The following is a 21354-nucleotide window of genomic DNA, read 5'->3' as shown; positions in this document are numbered from 1 at the left end:
TAAGTTCTTGTAAATATATTGAAGCTTTCATTTTCATTTTAATCGAAGTTGAATATTAATTGATTGAAGTCTTGATTTGAACAAATAAACACCTACACAATGGTGGAGGCCAATTAAAAATCAACTCGCAGATTACAAGCGTCACATAAGCATACAAGGTGGCCGAAAAAGAACTGTGTTGCTGAAATGGTGTATTTTTTATGAGGTTCACTACTGCATAAAGGATGTGGCTTTAATGCAATTCTAAAACTGTCTGTCTTTTCTTTGGCTTTAGGGATTGGTCTGAATATAATACATTACTTCTTCGCTCTCATACACACACATCCACAGACAGCACAACAAGACAGATGTATTCACTCAACAGCATGTGTGCTAATGTTTAACCACCTCCCTGTCTTACTTTCTGCCCTTTGATTGACCTGTTTCCCTTTCCTCCCTCCACCCCCTCCTCCTATCGCTTACTCATACACAACATCTAGTGTTCCAGCATTGAAAACAAGCTGCAGGTAAAAGTACTAAGTTGTAGCTTTTGTTCCACTTGTTTGCACAGTAGCGCAGAAAAATATTTCCTCCCAGCCTCCTCTTGCAAATGTAGGGGCCAAAAAACTTTTTCAAACCACTGTGTTAAACCATGCCAGCAGCATGTGAATGGAGCCAAATGGGCAGATGTTTTCCAAAACCCGATGATGCAGAGAAGAAAACAAATAGCGGACGAAACAGAGGCTTTGATTTGATTTTGATTTGATTTATTTAATTGTATCAAAAAATGCCATAAACATGAAAAGACATCTAATACAATCGAGGAAAAAACCCCAATAAAGTCCAGGAGTTATTTTCCATTTGTGGCTGGTAAAAGACAAACACTGAATGTCATGTAAAAAGCAAATGGCTGAAAGTAAACTGAAGTTAAATATCTTTAGATAGGTTCACAAATAAAGTAATACATTAGAGTAGTAGTAGAGTGTAAATGTGTAAATACAGTATAAATTAACATTAATCTAACCCTTTTCACAGTGTGGGATGTTTACAGTGAATGTCAATGACTGCAGAGGAACGCAGAAGATTAGTGGTAGAAAACCACAGATTGGGATGTGGGCAGAGAAGTGCTGTGTTTCCACAGCGTTGATACAATACATGCCATTCACTGGACATCTTTTTGGCAACTAAAATTGTTGACAAGAAGATGTGGAAATGTCAGAAGAAAACATTGTATTAAAGTGCCCCAACAAACACTTGATCATTTGGTTTCTATTTAATGCAAGACTAAAGACAGGCAGCATAGAGAGTACTTTCTGCAATTTAATAGTCAAAGTGCAAACAAAACAGTTCATATCCAGCTGTTCTGTTTCCTTGAAATTAGGTATCTGGCTCTGCAGCAACACTATACTCTCTATTCTCTATCTGTAATAACATCTCCACACAATACTAACTAGAGTACTATAATATTCCTTTAGAAATGTCAGTTTTAAAGTTCCCATGACATGGTGCTCTTTGGATGCTTTTATATAGGCCTTAGTGGTCCCCTAGTACTGTATCTGAAGTCTCTTTCCCAAAATTCAGCCTTGGTGCAGAATTACAGCCACTAGAGCCAGTCCCACAATGAGCTTTCCTTAGGATGTGCCATTTCTGTGTCTGTAGCTATTGAGGAGGAGAGAGGGGGGGCAAGTTGGAGGGTGGGGGTGTGGCTTTGACCAACTGCCACTTTGCTAGTTTGAAAGCCATGATGTCTCTCTCTCTCATGGGTGGGCCAAATTCTCTGGGTGGGCAAAGCAGAGAAAGGGGAGGTAACCTTGCTCCTTATGACCTCATAAGGAGGAGATTCCAGATAGGCCCATCTGAGCTTTCATTTTCTCAAAGGCAGAGCAGGGCTCGGTTTACACCTGGGGACCATAGGCAGGCTGGGGGGACACATATTAATATTATAAAACCTCATAAAGTGACATTTTCATGCCATGGGACCTTTAACCAACTAACAATTTTACCATATAAAACTTTTAAAGTGTTCAGTATTTGTAGCTACACCTTTGAATCGTTGAATAGATTGATTTAAATGTGTTGCTTATTTCTTTCTTTTCATCGATACATTAGTTCGTGTGCAGTGTTATTTTACTGCTAACATAGACTGTATGACTGATACACATTGATGGGGCTTTTATTGTGAAAACAATCGGGCCGGAAGTTGCCGTTTGTTGATCACGAGCATAGACAGATCACGAGCACGGAAACGGTGTTTATATATTCCGGGTATTCTAGTATTATATACTGTCTATGACTATTCTATGAGAGTACTCTCAAAAAAGTATTGTAACATAACATCAATGATATCAAAGAATATCTGGGCCTGAAGGGTTCGTTTTTTTTTATATTTTATGGAGATTTCAAATTGTATGATTACTGACGTAACGTTTCTCTAACTGAGGCCAGGTCTTATTGTTAACGTTTGGTTGTTGATAAAAGTAAAGCTCGGTGAATTTGACTTTGCTAATAAGGCGCAACTTTAATCTTGGTGGTGTATTTGAATGGATAGCCCAACCACAACGTTGTCAGGCGTCGACTGAAAGTAAAGTTGTACAACTTGTACAGTCGACGCCTGACAACGTTAATATTAACGTAATTAACATTAGCTACTCTGCTCTCAGTGCCACAAACATGTCATTAACGTTATTAGTCAGTGCCAAAAATAAAAATAAATAAGGTAATGTACTAACGTTACAGTATTAAATCATAATTTGAAGCCAACTCTCTGGGTTTATACAGAGGGTCTGGCAAAGCGAGACTAATACAGCATTGACGTTACATTGTTGGTGCCTTATCGTCCTCTTTCATGTATAGACTTGTCTCGCCGCAGCTCTCCTCGCCCCCTCTCCCAGCCCTACCCCATCAGTCAAGCCCGTTTTGCTGCCCTCTCTGTCTCTCGTCTATGAGTCTCCCTCTCCTTTGCCTTTCTTCTCTCGCCCTGCTCCTTTGACGCCCCTAGGTTGGTATGAATTTGTTTAACGTTAACTGATCTAACGTACAGTTTTTTTTTTAATCTACTTTGAAAAGTATAATTTGATTGATCAACCCCAAAGCATATTAGTGATACTGTAACGTTAGTGTCCGTTGTTGTCAGTATGAACTTTTTGGATCAGTGATGTGCTGCTAGTTACAGGGAATTTCCTTGTTAGAGATGACTTAAGCAGCTGTTAATCACATGCTTGGGTTTCTCTCTGCAGATGGCTCAGGAAGGTAGACCACCCTTCCACTTCTCCCTCTTCATGTTTCTCTTCATGCTATCATCTTTGTGTGACTGTCACCCTCACTCTGCTGGGTTCATGAGGTCAACAACTGCAGCCAGGGCTGTATCTAATCACACTGCAAGGAAAGGTAATCCCAAACCCTCATGTCGTCAGACAAGTAGTAAAAGATATATGTATGCACTGTATATGTATCGAAATCAGGGTTGCCATCAATTTATTTTTAATACAGTCGAACTGATTGATTTTCTTAAAGGCCATGCACAGGTGTTATTTTGGCTAATTAGATCTATAGTCAGGTTGACGTATGGTTGAGCTTTGCTGGGATTGACGTGATGTCACCAAACTCTTAACTACTAATAACAATATAAATGGTCCAGCCCTAACTGGTGCTTCAAAGCTAGCAGGAGAGTGAGTGAGCTGTCAATCAAGCACACCAACAGGTCTAATCAGGCAACATAAGTGAGTGTGAGTGAACTAAGGGCGTGAATGGGCTTTATCCTGTGATTCTTGCTTCTCTCATTTCGGATATATTAGACAACACCCACATACCAGTCCATTTCTTGCAGATTGATATAATGTGCAGACTCAGTAATTATGCTCAGCACTGTGTAAGGTAGTCACTTTAAGTTAATATTTCTTCCTTGATCTGTTGTGTACGTACCTTTTATTGAGAAATGTATTTGTACAAGCCATGGATTATGTGCAAATAAAATTATATAACATAGTGGCATTTACCTTCTCACTTACTGTATCTACTCAAGTGACAAAGAGAAGAGACTGTATTTACACCTTTTGAATTTTTTCTGTGTGAACCCAGTCTCAGACATAGCTACAGAGGTAGCAGGCTATGCTGATGTGGCCAAACAGATTATTGACCTGGCTGTGTTTGGAGCTGCCCAGAACCGCTCTCACAGACGGCTGGCTGACTTCACCGACACCATAGGGAACCGTGTTAGTGGCTCACACAACCTGGAGATGGCTATCAAATACATGTACAATGCTATGACACAGGATGGGCTGGACGTACATTTAGGTGAGTATGCCCTGTTATCTTTCTCCCTTGGATGCAGGCTGTGAGAAGTGTGCAATGAGGATAAATGTTTCACAAACTAACGGATCTCTTTCAGCAATGTATTGCCCTCTGCTGAGTGTAACAGTAGTTTGCGTCCCTTTTTACCTTTTTCTTCTCCAGAGCCAGTCAAAATCCCACATTGGGTAAGAGGGAAGGAGAGTGCAGAAATGATTGCGCCGAGGGCCAAAAGTCTGGCTATACTGGGACTGGGTAGCAGTGTAGGGACACCACCTGAGGGTAAAGACCATACTATATAAAAGTATTTTAATGTCTGTCATCCACTACCTGTTTACTCCTCCATGTCTCTCTCTTATCTCTCCAGGTATCGAGGCAGAGGTGTTGGTGGTTCAGTCTTTTGAGGAACTGAAGCGTAGAGCCAGTGAGGCCATAGGGAGGATTGTGGTCTTTAACCAACCATTTGTCAGCTATGGGGAGACGGTGGCTTACCGTGCTTATGGCGCCTCTGAGGCAGCCAAAGAAGGAGCTCTGGCCACACTCATTCGATCTATTACTCCTTTTTCTATTAACAGGTATCCATCCATCCATCCATCCAATCGTATGTCTCTGTGACGTCTCTGTCACGTCTCTGTCACGTCTCTGTCACGTCTCTGTCACGTCTCTGTCACGTCTCTGTCACGTCTCTCCATCTCTAGTCCCCACACAGGTTGGCAGGACTACCAAGCTGGAGTGAAGCGCATCCCTTCAGCCTGTATTACTGTGGAGGATGCTGAGCTGATGTGGCGTATGGCACAGAGAGGGCAGAAGATCGTGGTCAGACTCACAATGGGAGCCAAGACTCTGCCGGACGCTGACTCCTTCAACACAGTGGTTGAAATAACAGGCTGGCAACACCCTGAGCAGGTAGATCTTATACTCCCATCACAGACACCTGCCTGTCTGACTTATTTAAACTATTTTGGTGGGCCTTTTAAATGAATTGTGTGAGAAAGAGATGTCCAAGAAGGACTCTATTATTATGTTCTTGTATCTCTCTTAATTAGTCTCTCTTTTCTTCGGTTTGGTGGGGCGAGGAGAGAATGGTGTAACCTCTTTTTTTGCCGACTCCAGATATTCCCAGAGCTGTTTAGTCGGCCTTTTTTTGTGGGTGGGCGTGTATCTGATCTTTCCAAAGAAGTGTTGAGGCTTAATTGGAAATTCAACTTTCAGTCGGTCAGTATAAATTACGTTTCAATGGAAAGAAAGCATTTCGTAAGAAGACTATTGATCTGTTAATTATGTGTTTTTGGATGTGTTTTGAATTTGTTTTTAGTTTTTTTATTTCTAGGATCTTGGAAATTCTCAAGAAATTTCCCCGCCTTGGCTTCCTATTTTCATGAATTCCCAAACTCTGACATTGGGAAATTAGTTATTTGAATTTACAACAAGCCAGACATTCCTGCATTTTTCACAGCATACTAGTTTTACTTTACAAAATACTATACAAAGAATGACTGCAGGTTTTAATAGTCATTCTGCATGTTTACATTCATGTGTGTTCACAAACCACAACTCTGCTGGTATAATCAAAGGATAGGTTGATTTCGGCAGGCCTGTAATTTAAATTAAGTCAAGCCAATAGAAAAAATGCTGTGTAGAAAACTTGAGTCGATGGGGATCCACAGTGATACTTAAAAGGATATTTCACTGTTGGAAAGATGAATATATCTTTAAATTGGGTCACTTATGTAGTAGAAATGTGAATTTTCTTTAGAAATTGGTGGCTTCTAGGCCGAGAAAAGCCAGAAAATGTGTTTTTGGCTCATGTGGATGAAAGACACCAAATCCCAGAATGTACTTGTTTCGCTGGTTTTGCGTCTAATCCCAAGCCACTACTACCGTTTACAGACAGACAGACAATGAGACAGTTAACTCAACTCTAGTGTGTTTTATTGTCATTTCGACCATACACACCCGGTGACAGAGCAGCCGGCCTGGTAGCTGGATAGTCTGATACACTGTTGTTCAGCAGTGTTTCCACAACAACAAAAACACAGCAGTCTCTGAACTCGCGTTGGGAGTTTCATTGAAGTTGGATGTAGTCCAGTTTTTTGTCTAATGAGCGGACATTTGCAAGCAGGATTGATGGAACAGGTGGCCAGCTAGCGTTAGCTTTCCTCCGGCACACTCGTTCAACGTTCCCTGCTGATGATGTCCCTTTACCGGCCAGATGCATCGAGTAACACCGCTGGTCTCCATAGCCGGCGGGCGAAACTCGCGTAGTGTGTGGAGTATTCCGTCTGTAATAAAGTGGTACACGTGTGCGGTAGTTTGAATGCACATAATTGTTGTTCTAAAATTTCCTTCGGGATCTATCTATCTATCTATCTATCTATCTATCTATCTATCTATCTATCTATCTATCTATCTATCAGTTTCTGCTGAGAAGCTAAGCCAAGATTCAAGATGGCTGACGCTCGTTTGTGCTTCAGCAATCTCTGGGACAAGATGACAGTCCAACCCCCTATGGGCTGGTTGAAAACATGCGGAAGTAGCTCCTAGTACTGGCTGTAGTCCATTGCCTCTGGGCAAAAATCTTCAGATGACGCAAAAATCGTTGTTTTACGTCATCGGAAGTATTATATATGTATTATACACAATACAGAGATTTCTCGTCTCAGGGGGACGAGGGAGGGAAGCACGGTCATTAAAAAATACTACCGTGTTTCTGCTGATACAAAGCTTAATGCTAAATCGGTGAACTATCCCTTTAACAGGGTGATTTACCTGAAAATAGGATAAAATTATCTGATTCCAGCATGCATTGTATGAAAGGTTATGTGCACCATAGACAGACACCTAAGTACAACGTATAGTTACCACTTCAACTATTAGATTTGTCAATCATAGAATAAGTTGGCAAAATATGCCCTGCCTATCACTGCGCAGAGCAAACACATTACCTGACCCAGCTTGCAGCTCTGCATTGAAGTGTCACACATTGTCACACACAGGTCGTTAGCACTATATGTGGGTAAGGACCAAGACACGTCTAGCAGGTAGAACCTGAGAAACGGACAAGGTGCTGCTGCACAAATCTCCAAATGCATACTTCTCTGTTTGTAGAGGAGGCAGTATGATTGAAAAAAAACAACCTACTAATGCTTCTGTCTTCAGTGTACAGGGCTGAAACGATACAGTGGGCTCAAGATACCAGATGTGGCATGCTCAGCACCAAGGCACATGTTGCCCACTGTTACAGTTAGAACTAGTAGGCCAGATTTGACTTGGAATCCTTGGAAGAAACTGTCCTGATGCATCTTACTGTCTACTCAAAGCTGTTGGTCTGTCTAATTAAAAGTGGAAGAGAAGCAGAATCATAATTTCCCATCTAGTCGGGTTGAACAAGCATGTCCTAAATAGCTGAACAGGGTATGTAAATTGCAGCTGCACTGATTTGTGAAGATGAGTGGTAAAACCTGTGTGAACCAAACTGCAACATAGCAAGAAAACAGGGGAGAAGCTTCTCGTCAGACTTGACCAAACTGACCTTTGCATGTATCACACGCCTGAAACCTGTGTGGAATTTCCAGTGTCCTCTGTGAATCATGATGTTTGTACTGTATATAGGTGGAGGTTGCCTGGAGCATGAATCTAGTTATTGTTGTTAAGGAAGTGTGCATTTTGCATTTGAGACCGAGGCATATGTACAGTTTGTAATATCTGAAGATATGTTTTTTTGGCAGATGAAGGTGGATGGTGTTTGCACTGGGAATTTCCCAGGAGTGTGACCATGAACAGTATGTGCATAAGCCTTTACTCCCTCTCAGCTTCTTGAACCTGCAAATACAAATATAAGATGACCAAACAAAAGATTCCTAACTTTGTTTGCTAACAGAGAACACAAACTTAGTTTGTATAGTATTATTATGTCCAATATATTTCAGCAATTACCAGTGTGTGTAATTCAAGTGAACTCCGTTCTCGACAGCAGTCCCTCTGGTTTAATTTGTGGGGGAAAAGTTGTGCTAACTGAAGAACAAATCAGGAGACATGGATTTGAGGAACTTTGCTGATGTAAGCTGTTACTATTCTGATCTGGGAAACATAGTTTGGTCCATCATTATAGAAAAGGGAAATGAAACACATGGCATGGTTGACATCATTTCTGGCTCTGTGACTTTGTGCTTCAGCTGGCAGTAGCAGCAGTCGTGGTTGGAGTGTGTGTGCCCACATTCATAGAAAAATGGGTATAGTGAGTCATTTCCACAGTTTAGCCTTTCAAAGCCAAGTCATAGTCATCTGAGAGTGATAAGTTGCTGGGTTTTTTTTTATTCCACCCACTTAACTTGCCTTTTTAAATCAAAATGTCCTGATGTGTAGGCTTTCTGTTTATGGTTATGGCTAAAAACACAAAATCATGTTGCCATTTTCTATTCCCATCTAAACTACAGGTCACTGAACCACATCTAAACATATTTTTCATACTTTGTTGATCTCTCTTCATTTAAACTAGTTAACTACAACATATTTAGTTGTAACACATTGTAAAAACCAGTGACCCATAAATCGACGCAGTGGCTATGTACGTAGGTATGTGGAGACCCTACATCGTAGCCTGACGTGCACCTCTCATAAAATACACTGCACGTCTCTCGGCCATGGCTTGGTAGCATTGCATTTCCCCCTACTTATTTCCGGGTTCTCCTTCTACATAAACAACATGAAATCAACGAGATGGTTAACTATTCCTGCTACAGATTTCCTCTCTAGAGTCCTCGCTCCGAAGCGAATCACTGTCACTCTCTCACTCGCTCTCCACGCACTCAACATGCATGCTGGCCCTGCTATTCTCGTAGAAGAGATCGACGCACACACCAACGCACAAGTATAAACTTCCGGTCACTTATGTAGGCTACGGCGAAAGCTCTGCGTGGAGCCTCTGCACAACCATGAATCAGCCTTAGGACGACTAGTCGGCAATAGTCGGGTAGCTGTACCCCTCAGTAGAAAGAGGGAAAGTGTAACAACATGAAGTCAACAGGAGCAAAAGGATCTTTCTGAGGTTAACCGATGTATGAATTACAGTACAACAAAAATGATCCATGTTGAGTTTTAATACATATGAATGATCTGTTATTTCAACACGGCAGGTGGGCTGAATTATTACAAGCCTAGAGTGTTTATGAGCAAATTCCAACCCAATGACTGGATTGTAAAAACCCTGATGCATGCCTTAGTTTGTCTTTACTAAATGTGTATGTATGTTTTATATTCCCAGCTGATGTACGGTATTCCGATGTCATGCTAAAAGCATTTAAGCATGTAGAGTACACGCTATTAACATTTGTGATTACTGATAGGTTTCATTTATAACGAGCCTACAGGAGAAACACTTGCTCGTTTTAATGGTAGTGTGGCCTCCGGGTTATTGTCCGGACTGGGCTGGCTCAGGTCAGAAAATGTTTTGTAACCTGGAACCTCAGGTCAGGATCATCCCGCTGACCGGAATCACACCCCTTAAAATTCCTGTTACTCTGAACCTTTTCTTGTCTTAGTTTTCCTGTTTTTGTAAGTCGGTTTGTCCTTACTGATAAAAAGCAATTTTTCATTATAAAAACTGAGTCATATTATTATTATTTTTTTAAGATTATTTTTTGGGCTTTTCCACCTTTATTTGATAGGACAGCTAGGTAAGAGAGAGGGGGAAGACATGCAGGAAATCGTCACAGGTCGGATTTAAACCTTGGACCTCTGTGTCGAGGCATAAACCTCTCAGTATTTGTGCACCTGCTCTACCCACTGAGCCAACCTCGCCACATACTGAGTCATATTTGAAGCATATTGTGTGTATATGTGTTTGTGTGTGCTTTAATAAAGCAAAACAAGATATGGGTCAGAGAGCGTTATCGGATTCTATTCTCTGGCACTTTGATTTCTGATCAGACAAATGGTCGGGTTGCGTGGATACGTACCTAGCAAAAGTTTCCCATCTCAGTCTCTTAATTCCATGTTTATATCTCTTTATCTGTCCAATCTGCTAGGTTGTCTTACTGAGCGGCCATTTGGACAGTTGGGATGTGGGCCAAGGCGCCATGGATGACGGAGGTGGAGCCATGATTTCCTGGGAGGCCCTGTCACTTATCAAGGACTTAGGTAATATAGACACAGACATACCATATAGACACACACATATACAGTGCATGATGCTTCACAGATGAACTTTCACAGAATTAAACATTTACATACTGTAGAATTGGATGTAGAAAAAAAAGTATACAGATGGCAGCAAGCTTACACAAGCTCAAAAACAAACAAAGTCAAGTTAATGATTTACTAACTGACTTTACAGTACAACTCTTAACAGTTGGTAGAACAATGTACAAAAGTAAAATATAGTAAAGCTCCATGAACGAGGGAGCAAAACATTTTCTATACTGATGCTTTAATAAACTTCAACGGCCAGTTAGTGAATATCTTGACAAGGAAGCCAAAGTATCAGTAGTAGTTACAAAACAATTCCTCAGACAATAAACAGTAATTTCCTTCAAATGTTTGTAGAGGAACAAGAACACGCATAATTAGGAAACAGGCTCGAATATGCAGCACATTATTGTTATGGACAAAAGAATGCAACTATATAAACTTAGAGTGGGACAGTTTCATCCAGCCAAGAGCACAAGGTCCAGTTATGAAAAGTTTTTTTTGTCAGAAATACAGTAAACTTTAGAGTGTATTATAAGTTCTAAAGAAAAGTTGCAGCATTTTCATCAGGCATTTGGAGCTGTAATATCTATCATTCCTTATATATTTGTTGCTTTGTGTGTTCATTTAAGTCTATATCATCCAGGTTTGCGTCCGAGGAGAACCCTGCGAACAGTGCTGTGGACAGCTGAGGAGCAGGGTGGAGTCGGGGCGCAGCAGTACTATAATCTACATAAGGTACTGTCTACTTTTACTGCAGTAGTACCTAATAAGAAACACACTGTAAAAGCAGTAAAGCATATTGTTCCTGCTAGTAAGAATCAGGAAGGGTCAGACCACGTTGTGAAAGTATAGGAGTGTAGAAATGTACTTCCAGTGAATTGGACAGGATAGCTACCACATTTTTCTCTGTAAGAAGGATCTAAACAGCAATATATAGTCTTACAGTTTTCTTTTTTTGTGACTTTGGCTGCTTACCACCAAGCCTTGACCCATAATTAACTACACTCTTAAAAACAGAGGTACAAGTTTTGTACATTTGATTTTTTGTACCAAACTAAATACTTTCACAAGTGTACTTCCCCACTCCCTAGTGGACTGTCCAGTTCTTACATTTGATATATAATTAGAAATTTAAACTGCCTCAGTTAGATAAGGCAGCTGTATCAGCAACTCCCAGTGATTGGTGGAGTCATATTGACTGAAGCTTGTATTGTTTTCATTGTAATCATTCAAACACAACTTGGATTGTTTTGTTATGTGTCCATGCTCTCTCTTGATCTCTGTTCTTTCACCTCCTCTATCTGCTCTGTCTCCTTCCTCTCCCCACCCAGGTGAACATGTCCAACTTTGACCTGGTCATGGAGTCGGACTTGGGGACATTTACCCCGGTGGCTCTGCAGTTTACTGGCAGTGATGCAGCACGAAAGGTAGGATTGAAAACACAACAGTGTCACACAATTAACAGTATTTAAAAAGTAACGATTCTCCAAATCCACAATTCGATTACACCTTTGATATAAAGTAACTGTGGAACTTTTAAAATGTCTTAAACTGTTTAACTTTCATCGCTATGCTCCAGGATTGCTGTTGATAAAATTAACATAGTTCCTCGTGTGAATTTCTTAAGTACAATGATACCCTTACCCCCACCAATACATTTTTGGAAGAAACTTGATAACGTAATTTGGCAGTATATTTGCAATAATAAACAATCTAGGTTAAAATACTCTGCAACGTACCACAAACACGGGAGGCCTGGACCTCCCCAAACTTAAAGTGTATCACAGAGCCTTTCAGCTACGGGCCCTCAGAGTGTGGATGGACCCCTCATCTACAGTTCCATGGAGAGAAATAGAGCAAAACCTTACTGGAAGTCTAAGACTGCAAGACAGGTGTGTGTCCAAAAATGTTTATGCTAGCCTATGGCCCTATTATCACCAACACATTGGCCAATTTTAAACAGGTGGAGCAGCAACTACGTTACACCAATAACTGGCATTTGAACACCCCAATTTGGCACACTATACACTTAATGTCTGGTAACAGACCCTTTGTTTGTAACCAGTGGAGTGACCGAGGTATTTATACTCTAGACCAGCTATTCAATGATGAAGGTATGTTAAGTTTTGAAGACCTAAGAGCTAGCTTTGAGGTCCCTAGGACATCCTTCTTCCTTTATCTTCGCTTAAGATCAGACTTAAAATGTTATGGAGTGCCATGGGGGAACAGTCTTGAGATGCACCCAATCATTACATGGCTTCTTGATTCTCCGGTAAGAGGGTTAGTGTCCGGGATTTATGCTAAACTGATGCAAGTATCTGTAGGAGAACTCCCAATAGTAAAGAAATGGGAGCAAGAGCTGAGCCCTGAGGGGAACATAATTAATTGGGGGACAATTTGGGACATTTCCCACTGTTCCAAGAACCCAAATCACCAGCAGATCCACTTCAACATATGCCATAGGACATATTGGACTCCTCAGAAGAGATACGTCTCTAAAGTCATTCCTATTCCCTATTGCATGTTCTGTCAAACTGAACAAACTGGAACTTTCCTGCACATGGTCTGGGAGTGTGAACAGGTGCATGAGTTTTGGAATAAAACATCAATAATATCTGATGTGATAGAATGTCGAATTCCTACTGACCCAATTGTTTTGTTACTTAATGACGACTCTAAATTACACCTGCTTGGGAGACAGAAGAAAATTTGGTTACCTGGCTCAACCGCGACCAAGAAAATGATAGCTCAGCGCTGGCTCCCCCCCTACTCGCTTTGTATAAAACAGTGGCTGGCGTACTTCCTGGACATAGTTATGCTCGAGCTCTCTACAGCAAGGATTAACAAAGCCAAGTCATCGACTATAGACGTATGGAAAAACACAGCAGCACAAGTATTAGTCCTGGTGACCACAACACCACAATAATTAGAGGAGAGCAACTAGGCAAGGTGTGATTTCTGTTTTTGTTTCTTGTATATTGGTTTGTTTGGTTTTCCTCGAGACCGCAGAGGGTGGGGGGTGGGGGAGGGTTTTGGTTCTTGTTCGAGTGCATTTATTTGTTCTGTATGTTGTATAATAAAAATATAAAAATAAAAAATTGATCATAATTTAATTTTCCATCTGATGATCATAAAGGACCTGTAACAGCAAACAAGACTAATTATAGTCTATAATATTTCACAATGCGAGATGTGGTTGAACGTCGGTGGCCTACATTAAATGAAGTCCCCCTTCCATTTAGTGCCCAGTATTTATTTATTTTCAGTCCGTGTTTGTTATCTTACTATTTTCTCATTGTCCCCCTGTAACATTACTTGTGTAAAGAAACCCTGACAGTGACCCCCGGTATAGCTCACGATACATCCAAAATAGGCTAAGTTACCGTATGCAACACTTGAAATGCAACGATGCATCTGTAACATATTTTCTTATTGTAAAGGAATCATTTTCTGTCTTGAGCAAAATATTCATCGCGACTATATGACCTCCCAGTAACGCTAACTCAGTAACACAGTGGGTAATACAGCACCGTAAGGAAAAGATCTTTATGACAGCAAGTGTGGTAAAAACACTACCGCTTTTGTCCAAAGCGGCCATTAGAATCAACACAAATTTTGTACTTAGCCACTTTAAAGGTCACGATTCCGTTTAAAAAAAAAAAAAAAAAAAAAAAAGAGACTACATGGTATAAAGTGTGCTATAACAATAGCCATATTTTTTCTGGAATGTACCACACAACATGGTTGTATTTAAATAATTTATGTTAATCGCTGATCCTGCCTTTAATTTCGATAATTGATAGCTCAATTCGTTTGAAATTGTGACACCCCTAGTACTTAATCAGGCTTGAATTCTGCAAAGCACAGATTCTGCAAGGTGTCAGTCCAGTGAATGTGCTGTTTTTCTTGCATCTAATCTGAGAGGCCATGTAATGTAAAAAATAAGACAGAGCATGTTGGAAATTCCACCCCATGTTTAAAAAGCGCTGGTGTATAACTGACTGTGCGATGAGCTGAAAGCACTAAGCTGTGTACGTTATCAACAGGTGATGACAGAAGTGGTCAAACTGTTGGTTCCCATTAATACGACCAAACTGGAGGCACATGGAGAAGGGACAGACATCTCACCGTGGATGCAGGCAGGAGTACCAGGTTAGTTGCATAATAGGTTTTATCTGTCTGTCTGTAACTAGCAGCAAATGTTCATGATAGGATAACTGGGCACAGTAAAATTGAAAGTGTTGTGCACACAGAATCACATCCTTGTGGCTGAACTATGAACATAATACAGAATAGAATAGGGAAGTGGGGGCAGATATTAACTTTAAATGGAATTTCTTTGAAAACTGAATTGAAACTGACTTTCTTCGAGTTTAGCGGTATAAGTGAGAGACTGGAAAAAGCAATAACAATATAGCTAAATTTTTTGCAACAGATAGAACCATCACCAATCCTGTGCTTAATATCGGAGTATGTTTCTTTCTTTGTGGCTTTGCTAAAGCTGTAGTGGTCCAAACATCCTCTCTGTCTGGTTTTTGTAGAAGTGAAATTGCAATATACACAGAAAGACTGTGGTAAGCCTTTTAGACGAGGGACTGAAAAAAACTTTTTAAACATTTCACTGCATAACAAGGCGCCACAAATGTTCCTGCTTTAAAGCAACGGCAAGGTGAATTATTGGAAGAAGGATAGATTGCTACAGTATGTGGATACAGTGACAGTCTTCCATTATCAAACATGTAACATTTCCAAGGTGAGGGTGTGGTGCCTTGCGCAAAGGCACTTTTAAGGTAGAACGACTTCTGCAGGACTTTGATTGTTCTTCAATTTAGTGATGTTTTCACAGTCCTGGAACTAGAGATGTTCCAATACCGATACCAGTATCGGTATCGGCTCCGATACTGCCTAAAACGCTGGTATCGGTATCGGGAAGTACTGGAGTTTATGCACCGATCCGATACCACGTAATAAAGCCCTAAAGAAAATCTACATTAAAGTAGTTTATTTATGTTCTTTTTCCGTTATAACTGAAAAGAAAGTTCTGGGGCATTCATTGTTTGTGTTTGTTCATGTTTCACAAAGAGTTTAACCTGAGCCAGACTGACAACAAAAATAGAAATCACATCGCACCCGTACAGGAATAGTAGTATACAGCTGTTAAAACATAATGAAATATATGACACTCTGGTATCGGATCGGTACTCGGTATCGGCCGATACGCAAGTTCAGGTATCGGAATCGGTATGGGGAAGCAAAAAAGTGGTATCGGGCCATCTCTACCTGGAACTTTTTTTTTTTATTGTTTATTTACCTACAGACATCTGTAATAAATAAATTTAAATGATTAGTGCTTTTCCTTTAAACAAAAATGAAATAGATAAAGAAAGCTCAGAACCAAAATAATTCAGTTTGTCAATATAATGTCCCCTATAAACCAAGACGATTAACAATGAAGTATTCTTGACCACAATTGTCACATTGTCATAGTAAAAGATATCTTGAAGGATTAAGTGGTAACAGTTGTAGATTTGGCCAACATTCCATCATTATTTGACACTGACAAAATAATTGCATAAATGTTTTATCAACTAAGGAGTTATCGGTATCTAGATTGTATGTAAAGTATTGAATACTGTATATAAAAGCCAGAATTTTTTCCAAGCCATTTTCTTTTTACTTAGAGAAGATTGACCAATATGTTCAATATTAGATGTCTTATTATACCATTTATGCCAAATCATTGAGGATGCCACCTCTTCCAAAACATTAATAAAGTGATAAATTTGATTAGTGCAGATGGGACAGATTTGATAGAAAAACTGTATTATTTAAAGGGAATGGGGAAGGTGTATAGTCTTAAAAACCTCAGTTTAACTTCTTGGCAGGAGGGAGTGCTGATTAAATGGGAGCATGTTAGGTAACTTTTTTTAAACATGTGAGCTAAACCTGTTTATTTTAAATGGTTTATTATGTTACTATATATTTTCCATTATGCCACATCAACATTTTCAAATGTATTATGTTTTAAGTTTTTTCAGTGATGCTTTAGTAGCGCATGCTCAGTGGCTTTTGGCTGATTTTAGAGTACATTCTCCAGTTGGGTGTTAACCTGCTTTATAAAGTGATTTATTTGAGCCTTGTGTCCTTGATTTAAATAGGTAATGAAGGGGCCTCTTCCCAGTTCCTGACCCAAATTTTTCCAGTAACCTGCTTTTATATTTATTACAGATGCCTTCCTGTTTCATTATCATCCCGATATTGTTGCCAACTACACTTTTTTGCATTAGGACCTTTTGAGTATTAAACTCAACTTTACTTGGTGGAAGTTATATAAATCTGAATTAAAACTGTGAAAATAGTAGAAGTGAAATCACATTCTACTCTGAAAGACATCATGGTATAATGTGTAAAAGAGGAACTGAAAACAAATAGAACACAAAAATATGTGAACCTTCAGCCAGACAGACCACAAACACATCTCCCTTTTTAAAGCAGTGACTGAACAGGAGAATCAGTTGCCTCAAGTTAAGAGCAGCTGAGGGCTTGGTGCCTTGCGCAAGTTCTCAGCAGTCTTTATTGTCCCATTCACTAATCTGTCATCCACCAACTCCTCTCCATGAGAAGGTGAAAAGAGACCGCTAACCCACGACAGTGACTGAGTCCAGAGAGTCATGTTGAGTCCTCTGGTTCATGAACGGCCACAGACGAGCTGGGTTCTGAAGGGCCTTCCTCCTCGTCTGTGAGGCTGAGTCGAGGTCTCTTGGATGGTCTCTTTACTAATGTTGGTTGTAGGAGCAGTAGTGGACTGTCCAAGGGGAAGGTGTCGGTCCACACACCGCAATCTCTGCTGGGCATCTTCACCTGGGTAGCTTCAATGCACAGACAAAGAAATTAATAATTCTGTCAGTTGTGTCTACAATAGCTAAATGAATGAGCAGACACAAATATGACTTGATCACATGTAGAACTACAAACCTTTACTTCGAAAGGGATTCTGCAGAGTTTGCATGGATAGCTGTGTGCCGACCGATTTTATCTTCGGGGGGTCAGTCTGGGAGGCTACGTGTCTTACAGGAGGCAAAATTCCACAGGAACGGTCAGCGGTGCCCTAAACAGCAACACAGGGAACAGCAACACTTTCATTATCACAAATATTTCAAACAACAGGCTTAACAGTGTATTTATTTGGGGGTATTTTTAATGGCAGATTTGGTGCACTAGTGAGTATTGACAACAGCAGGAAGGTGTATGAGAGGTTGACTCTTAATAAAAATGCCAGTCACTGGAGGGATCAACAGTGAAGTGTGAGCAGTACCTTGGGAATATCTACTATAGTATTCTTACTTACAGGTTTGGGTTTCACACTTGGGTCTCGCACAGTCTGGATTGATCCTCCCTCGTTGAGCCCTAATTCTGAAGCACATTTGGCTTTTTCCTGTGGTTAGAAAACACACAATACTACCAATAAGCTGCACCATTTCTCTTGGATTTTTCAGATCCTTTGGTTATACATGAACGCTCAGCATTTCTCCTTTTGCAATTTTGTAACCGAAAACACGACTGTCATCGTTTTGAAAATAGTTAAACTAAGCTTGAAAAATACCAATATGTAGCTACACCTGGCTTATTTCCTGATACCCCAATTCTTATTGTATATGGATACCCACTGCTTCATACTAGCACCCCAGAAGATGATGGGATCAGTTCCTTAGTTATGTGACGTATGAAACCCTGGCTGATATTAGTGTTTTGGTACTGCTGCAGAGGGCTCGTCGACTCAAAATAAAGCACAAAAATACCCAATGTTCCTCATAATGAAAGAACTAATGTGTTTAATAGTTTCTGGGTAGCAATGGAGCTCACATGAGAGCCACGAACTACTGAAAAATAAAAGCCAGCAGACTGGATCCTCTTATATAAATGACTTTTGATACTATTTTTTTCCCTGTGGAGGGCAGTAATTCACTTAAAAGAAGAAGATGAAAAAGTAAGCTGAAGAGTAGAAAAAAGAAAAGCTATGAGAGCGAGCAGAAGCACATGGGACAAGTTTGAGCCAGCCAGTGCTGGAGAATAGCAGTAACGTTGTTAGCTGCTGGGAGCTAAACAAATGTTGCAGACAATATTGCATGCAGTCTTTCTACACAAATAGGGAGACACGCTGAGCATGAAAATACCGTAGTCGCTGCTGGAGTCAACAATGCCGTGTCAATATCAGGCTCTGATTTCACACTTGGGTCCATGATGGATGTATTAACAGAACGGTCTCGCACAGTCGGGATCGATCCGTCCTGCTCCTCCTCGAGCCTTAATTCTGACGTACCTCCCGTTTTGAATTGACCCGCAGGTTGTGATCCTGAATCCCCAGAATGGCCCAGCAAAGTGGGAACTGACCCTTCTATCAGCATTAACTTTTGCGAAAATCCAGCCTTGACCTGTGCCCAGTTTAGGAAGCAATGCGCTTCAAAATGAAGGTAACACAAATAAAGGTAGGGGCCTTTGTACGTCTGAGGAACCGTGGTAAACATGAATTTCAACCACTGATTCTTCACTGAGTCTTCTTTCGGTAAGCCATACAAATGGTATTTGCTTTCGCAATTATAAAAACAGCGCCTTTTTCTCAACATGGCAATATCGCTAGCTAAACAAACTCTTCTTCGCGCCCTGTTGGCTCAAATGGTATCCCAAGATTCGCAAAAGTCGCGAGATGGTTGAGGTTGTTGTCTAGGATAGGGATAGGTCGTCGGGCTGTGGATCTCGCGAGAGTTTTCGCAAATACAAATCGGGCCTCCCCATGGATGTATAATTAAGGCCAAGGCCAAACACTATTAATATGAAGGGCCTAGGGCCTTTCATAACATACTACTGATATCATGTGACGGATAATGTGACACTTGCACGCAGGTGGACTATTGAACTATTTTTGTGACTTCTGAAGCTACGTAGCACGTCTTATTTAGGGCCTTCATAGCAAAAGGGGGTAAATACATATGCACGCACCACTATTCATTTTACTGTTTTGTGTGCGTGTGTGGGGGCGGGTGTGCTTAAGGTGAGGAGGGTCTCACAGAAGATAGTGGTAGTCAGGTGGAGGTAGGGGCAGACAGATGAATGGTTAACAATGGATTCCAAAATAGTGCAAGAGGTTCTGGATGTGAAACTGCTATCCTTAGCATCAATCAGCTTAAAAAAACAAAGCAAAGAGCTGGCACCAGGACCAGGATAAAGGGTAAGAATGGATGCCATCTGGACTTAGACAGCAATGATCACCTGCCATGGTAAAACTCATACGTCTCCTATTATGTAATTTAAACAAAAGTACATATCAGTACTTAAAGAAAAAAAAGGTTGTCTATGCCAACACATTGCTATTAAAATAATGATTAATTCCTAATACATCAGCAAACCTTAGCAGGCCAGACAGTCTAAAGAACAAGTTAAGCAGATTGAAATAGAAACATCATCACAAAGAGAAGTGAAATTGTATCAACACGTAGACTTCTTCCTTCTCTCTTTACCAATTTCTAAGTATTTAGCTGCTTTGGTTGTTTTCCACATGCTAGGACCGGAAAACACCAACCTCTACAATAACTTATTGGTAAAAGGAATTGAACCACTCCTTATATTAGTCAGACCCACATAACCCTTCCACAGACAAATGGTTGAGGATTACACCAGTTGCAAAAATGTGTTTCTTTAATGTTGTATAATGTAATGATTTTGAGTGCAGGATTGTTTGAACAGTTTACTCTACAACATGTAACGTTTAGTGGAGCAGTTACTATTTTATAAATTTTCCCCCTCCATCTCTCATCCAGGTGCTAGCCTCCATGTAGCAGACAATCGTTACTTTTGGTTCCACCACAGTGAAGGTGATACCATGACTGTTCAGGACCCTCAAGCCATGAATCTTTGCTCAGCATTGTGGGCCGTGGTGGCCTATGTCGTAGCAGACCTACAGGACATGCTGCCCAGGTAGCCAGTTAGCACACAGGATGCTGAGCCCCCCCAGTGAACAGGAAGACCGGATGATGACTATGAACAGCTGGACTGGTTGATTCCAAAACACACGGTCAAATCCAACTTTTTTTTTTTTTTAATATAAATGTATTTAGAAAAAAATTGAAATTCAGTTATAAAATCTTTACAAATTGAATGTGAGTTGTCCATTGTTTTTACAGTCAATGGACAAGACCAAGAACATTAGAATATTGGACTTTCACAGGTATTGTTTGTCTTTATGCCTTGATATATAATGTGCTGCAAAATCAAATAAGCAACAACAGTGGACTCATAAATGTGTTGAGAAATTAAGGAGCTGTTCAAATTTCCAGTGTTAAAGAGAATAACAACCTTATCTTTAAAAGATGCAGGTTTATGTTTTTTAGAAATTAGAAATATTAGGAAACATTTTCCTAATGCCACATTTACAGTGTTCTGTGAGATTTTACATTGCAGTGTTGCAATATGATCAATAAAGTATTAATCATTGCTTTACCCCTTCACCCCGATCTGCTCTTCCGCCTTAATACTTTTTAATTTTGCTGATTGTGTAATTTCTTTGATGGAAGAAAGAGGAATATGATGACAGATGAGACTTATTACACATCTAGTCCATGGAAAGGGGAAAAAGGAATGTTGAAGCAAAAGGTGGCATCATACAGAGGAGAGGAAGTATAGAAAATTCATCATTTTTGACATCCCAACGCAGCACACCCACACACAGACAGCTGGGACCTCTCTCCCGATGAACTGAGAGTCAGCACTCCTGAGTGGTGATGTCAGGGTGAGTCAGCCAGCCAATGCATATGAAGTCATTTTGGAAACACAGATGTGGCCGAGTATGTGTGTGTCTGTGTTGACACAAAGCTGTGTAGCCAGTGTCAGTTAAGCTCTTCCTCA

General features: G+C 40.4%; 2 protein-coding genes across 5 annotated transcripts; one reads left to right on the top strand and one right to left on the bottom strand.

Annotated features, from left to right (window-relative positions):
* The first annotated feature begins 2196 nt into the window (after positions 1-2196).
* Positions 2197-20957, top strand: LOC114556973 (carboxypeptidase Q). Of its 3 annotated transcripts, none has more exons than XM_028580153.1 (12): positions 2197-2348; positions 2833-2977; positions 3216-3366; positions 4057-4272; positions 4432-4548; positions 4634-4841; positions 4965-5172; positions 10293-10404; positions 11099-11190; positions 11787-11882; positions 14502-14607; positions 20271-20957. In XM_028580153.1, exons 3-12 carry the CDS (start codon positions 3216-3218, stop codon positions 20429-20431), a joined length of 1467 nt encoding a protein of 488 aa, XP_028435954.1. In that variant the 5' UTR covers positions 2197-2348; positions 2833-2977; the 3' UTR covers positions 20432-20957. The 3 variants fall into 3 exon arrangements, with proteins under 3 accessions (XP_028435954.1, XP_028435953.1, XP_028435955.1); XM_028580154.1 differs by lacking the exon at positions 2197-2348 and adding an exon at positions 2388-2695; XM_028580152.1 differs by lacking the exon at positions 2833-2977.
* LOC114556974 (uncharacterized) lies at positions 15768-19243 on the bottom strand. 2 transcript variants are annotated; one of them, XM_028580155.1, is made up of 4 exons: positions 18630-19237; positions 17804-17890; positions 17431-17563; positions 15770-17324 (listed from the first exon to the last, which is right to left on the bottom strand). In XM_028580155.1, exons 1-4 carry the CDS (start codon positions 19077-19079, stop codon positions 17125-17127), a joined length of 870 nt encoding a protein of 289 aa, XP_028435956.1. In that variant the 5' UTR covers positions 19080-19237; the 3' UTR covers positions 15770-17124. The 2 variants fall into 2 exon arrangements, with proteins under 2 accessions (XP_028435957.1, XP_028435956.1); XM_028580156.1 differs by lacking the exon at positions 17804-17890 and having other exon boundaries at positions 15768-17324; positions 18630-19243.
* Positions 20958-21354: the final 397 nt, after the last annotated feature.

The sequence above is a fragment of the Perca flavescens genome, chromosome 6, assembly GCF_004354835.1.
Source record: "Perca flavescens isolate YP-PL-M2 chromosome 6, PFLA_1.0, whole genome shotgun sequence".
NCBI lineage: Eukaryota > Metazoa > Chordata > Actinopteri > Perciformes > Percidae > Perca > Perca flavescens.
The sequence above is the reverse complement of the archived record's forward strand: the minus strand, read 5'-3'. Positions and strand labels throughout refer to the sequence as shown.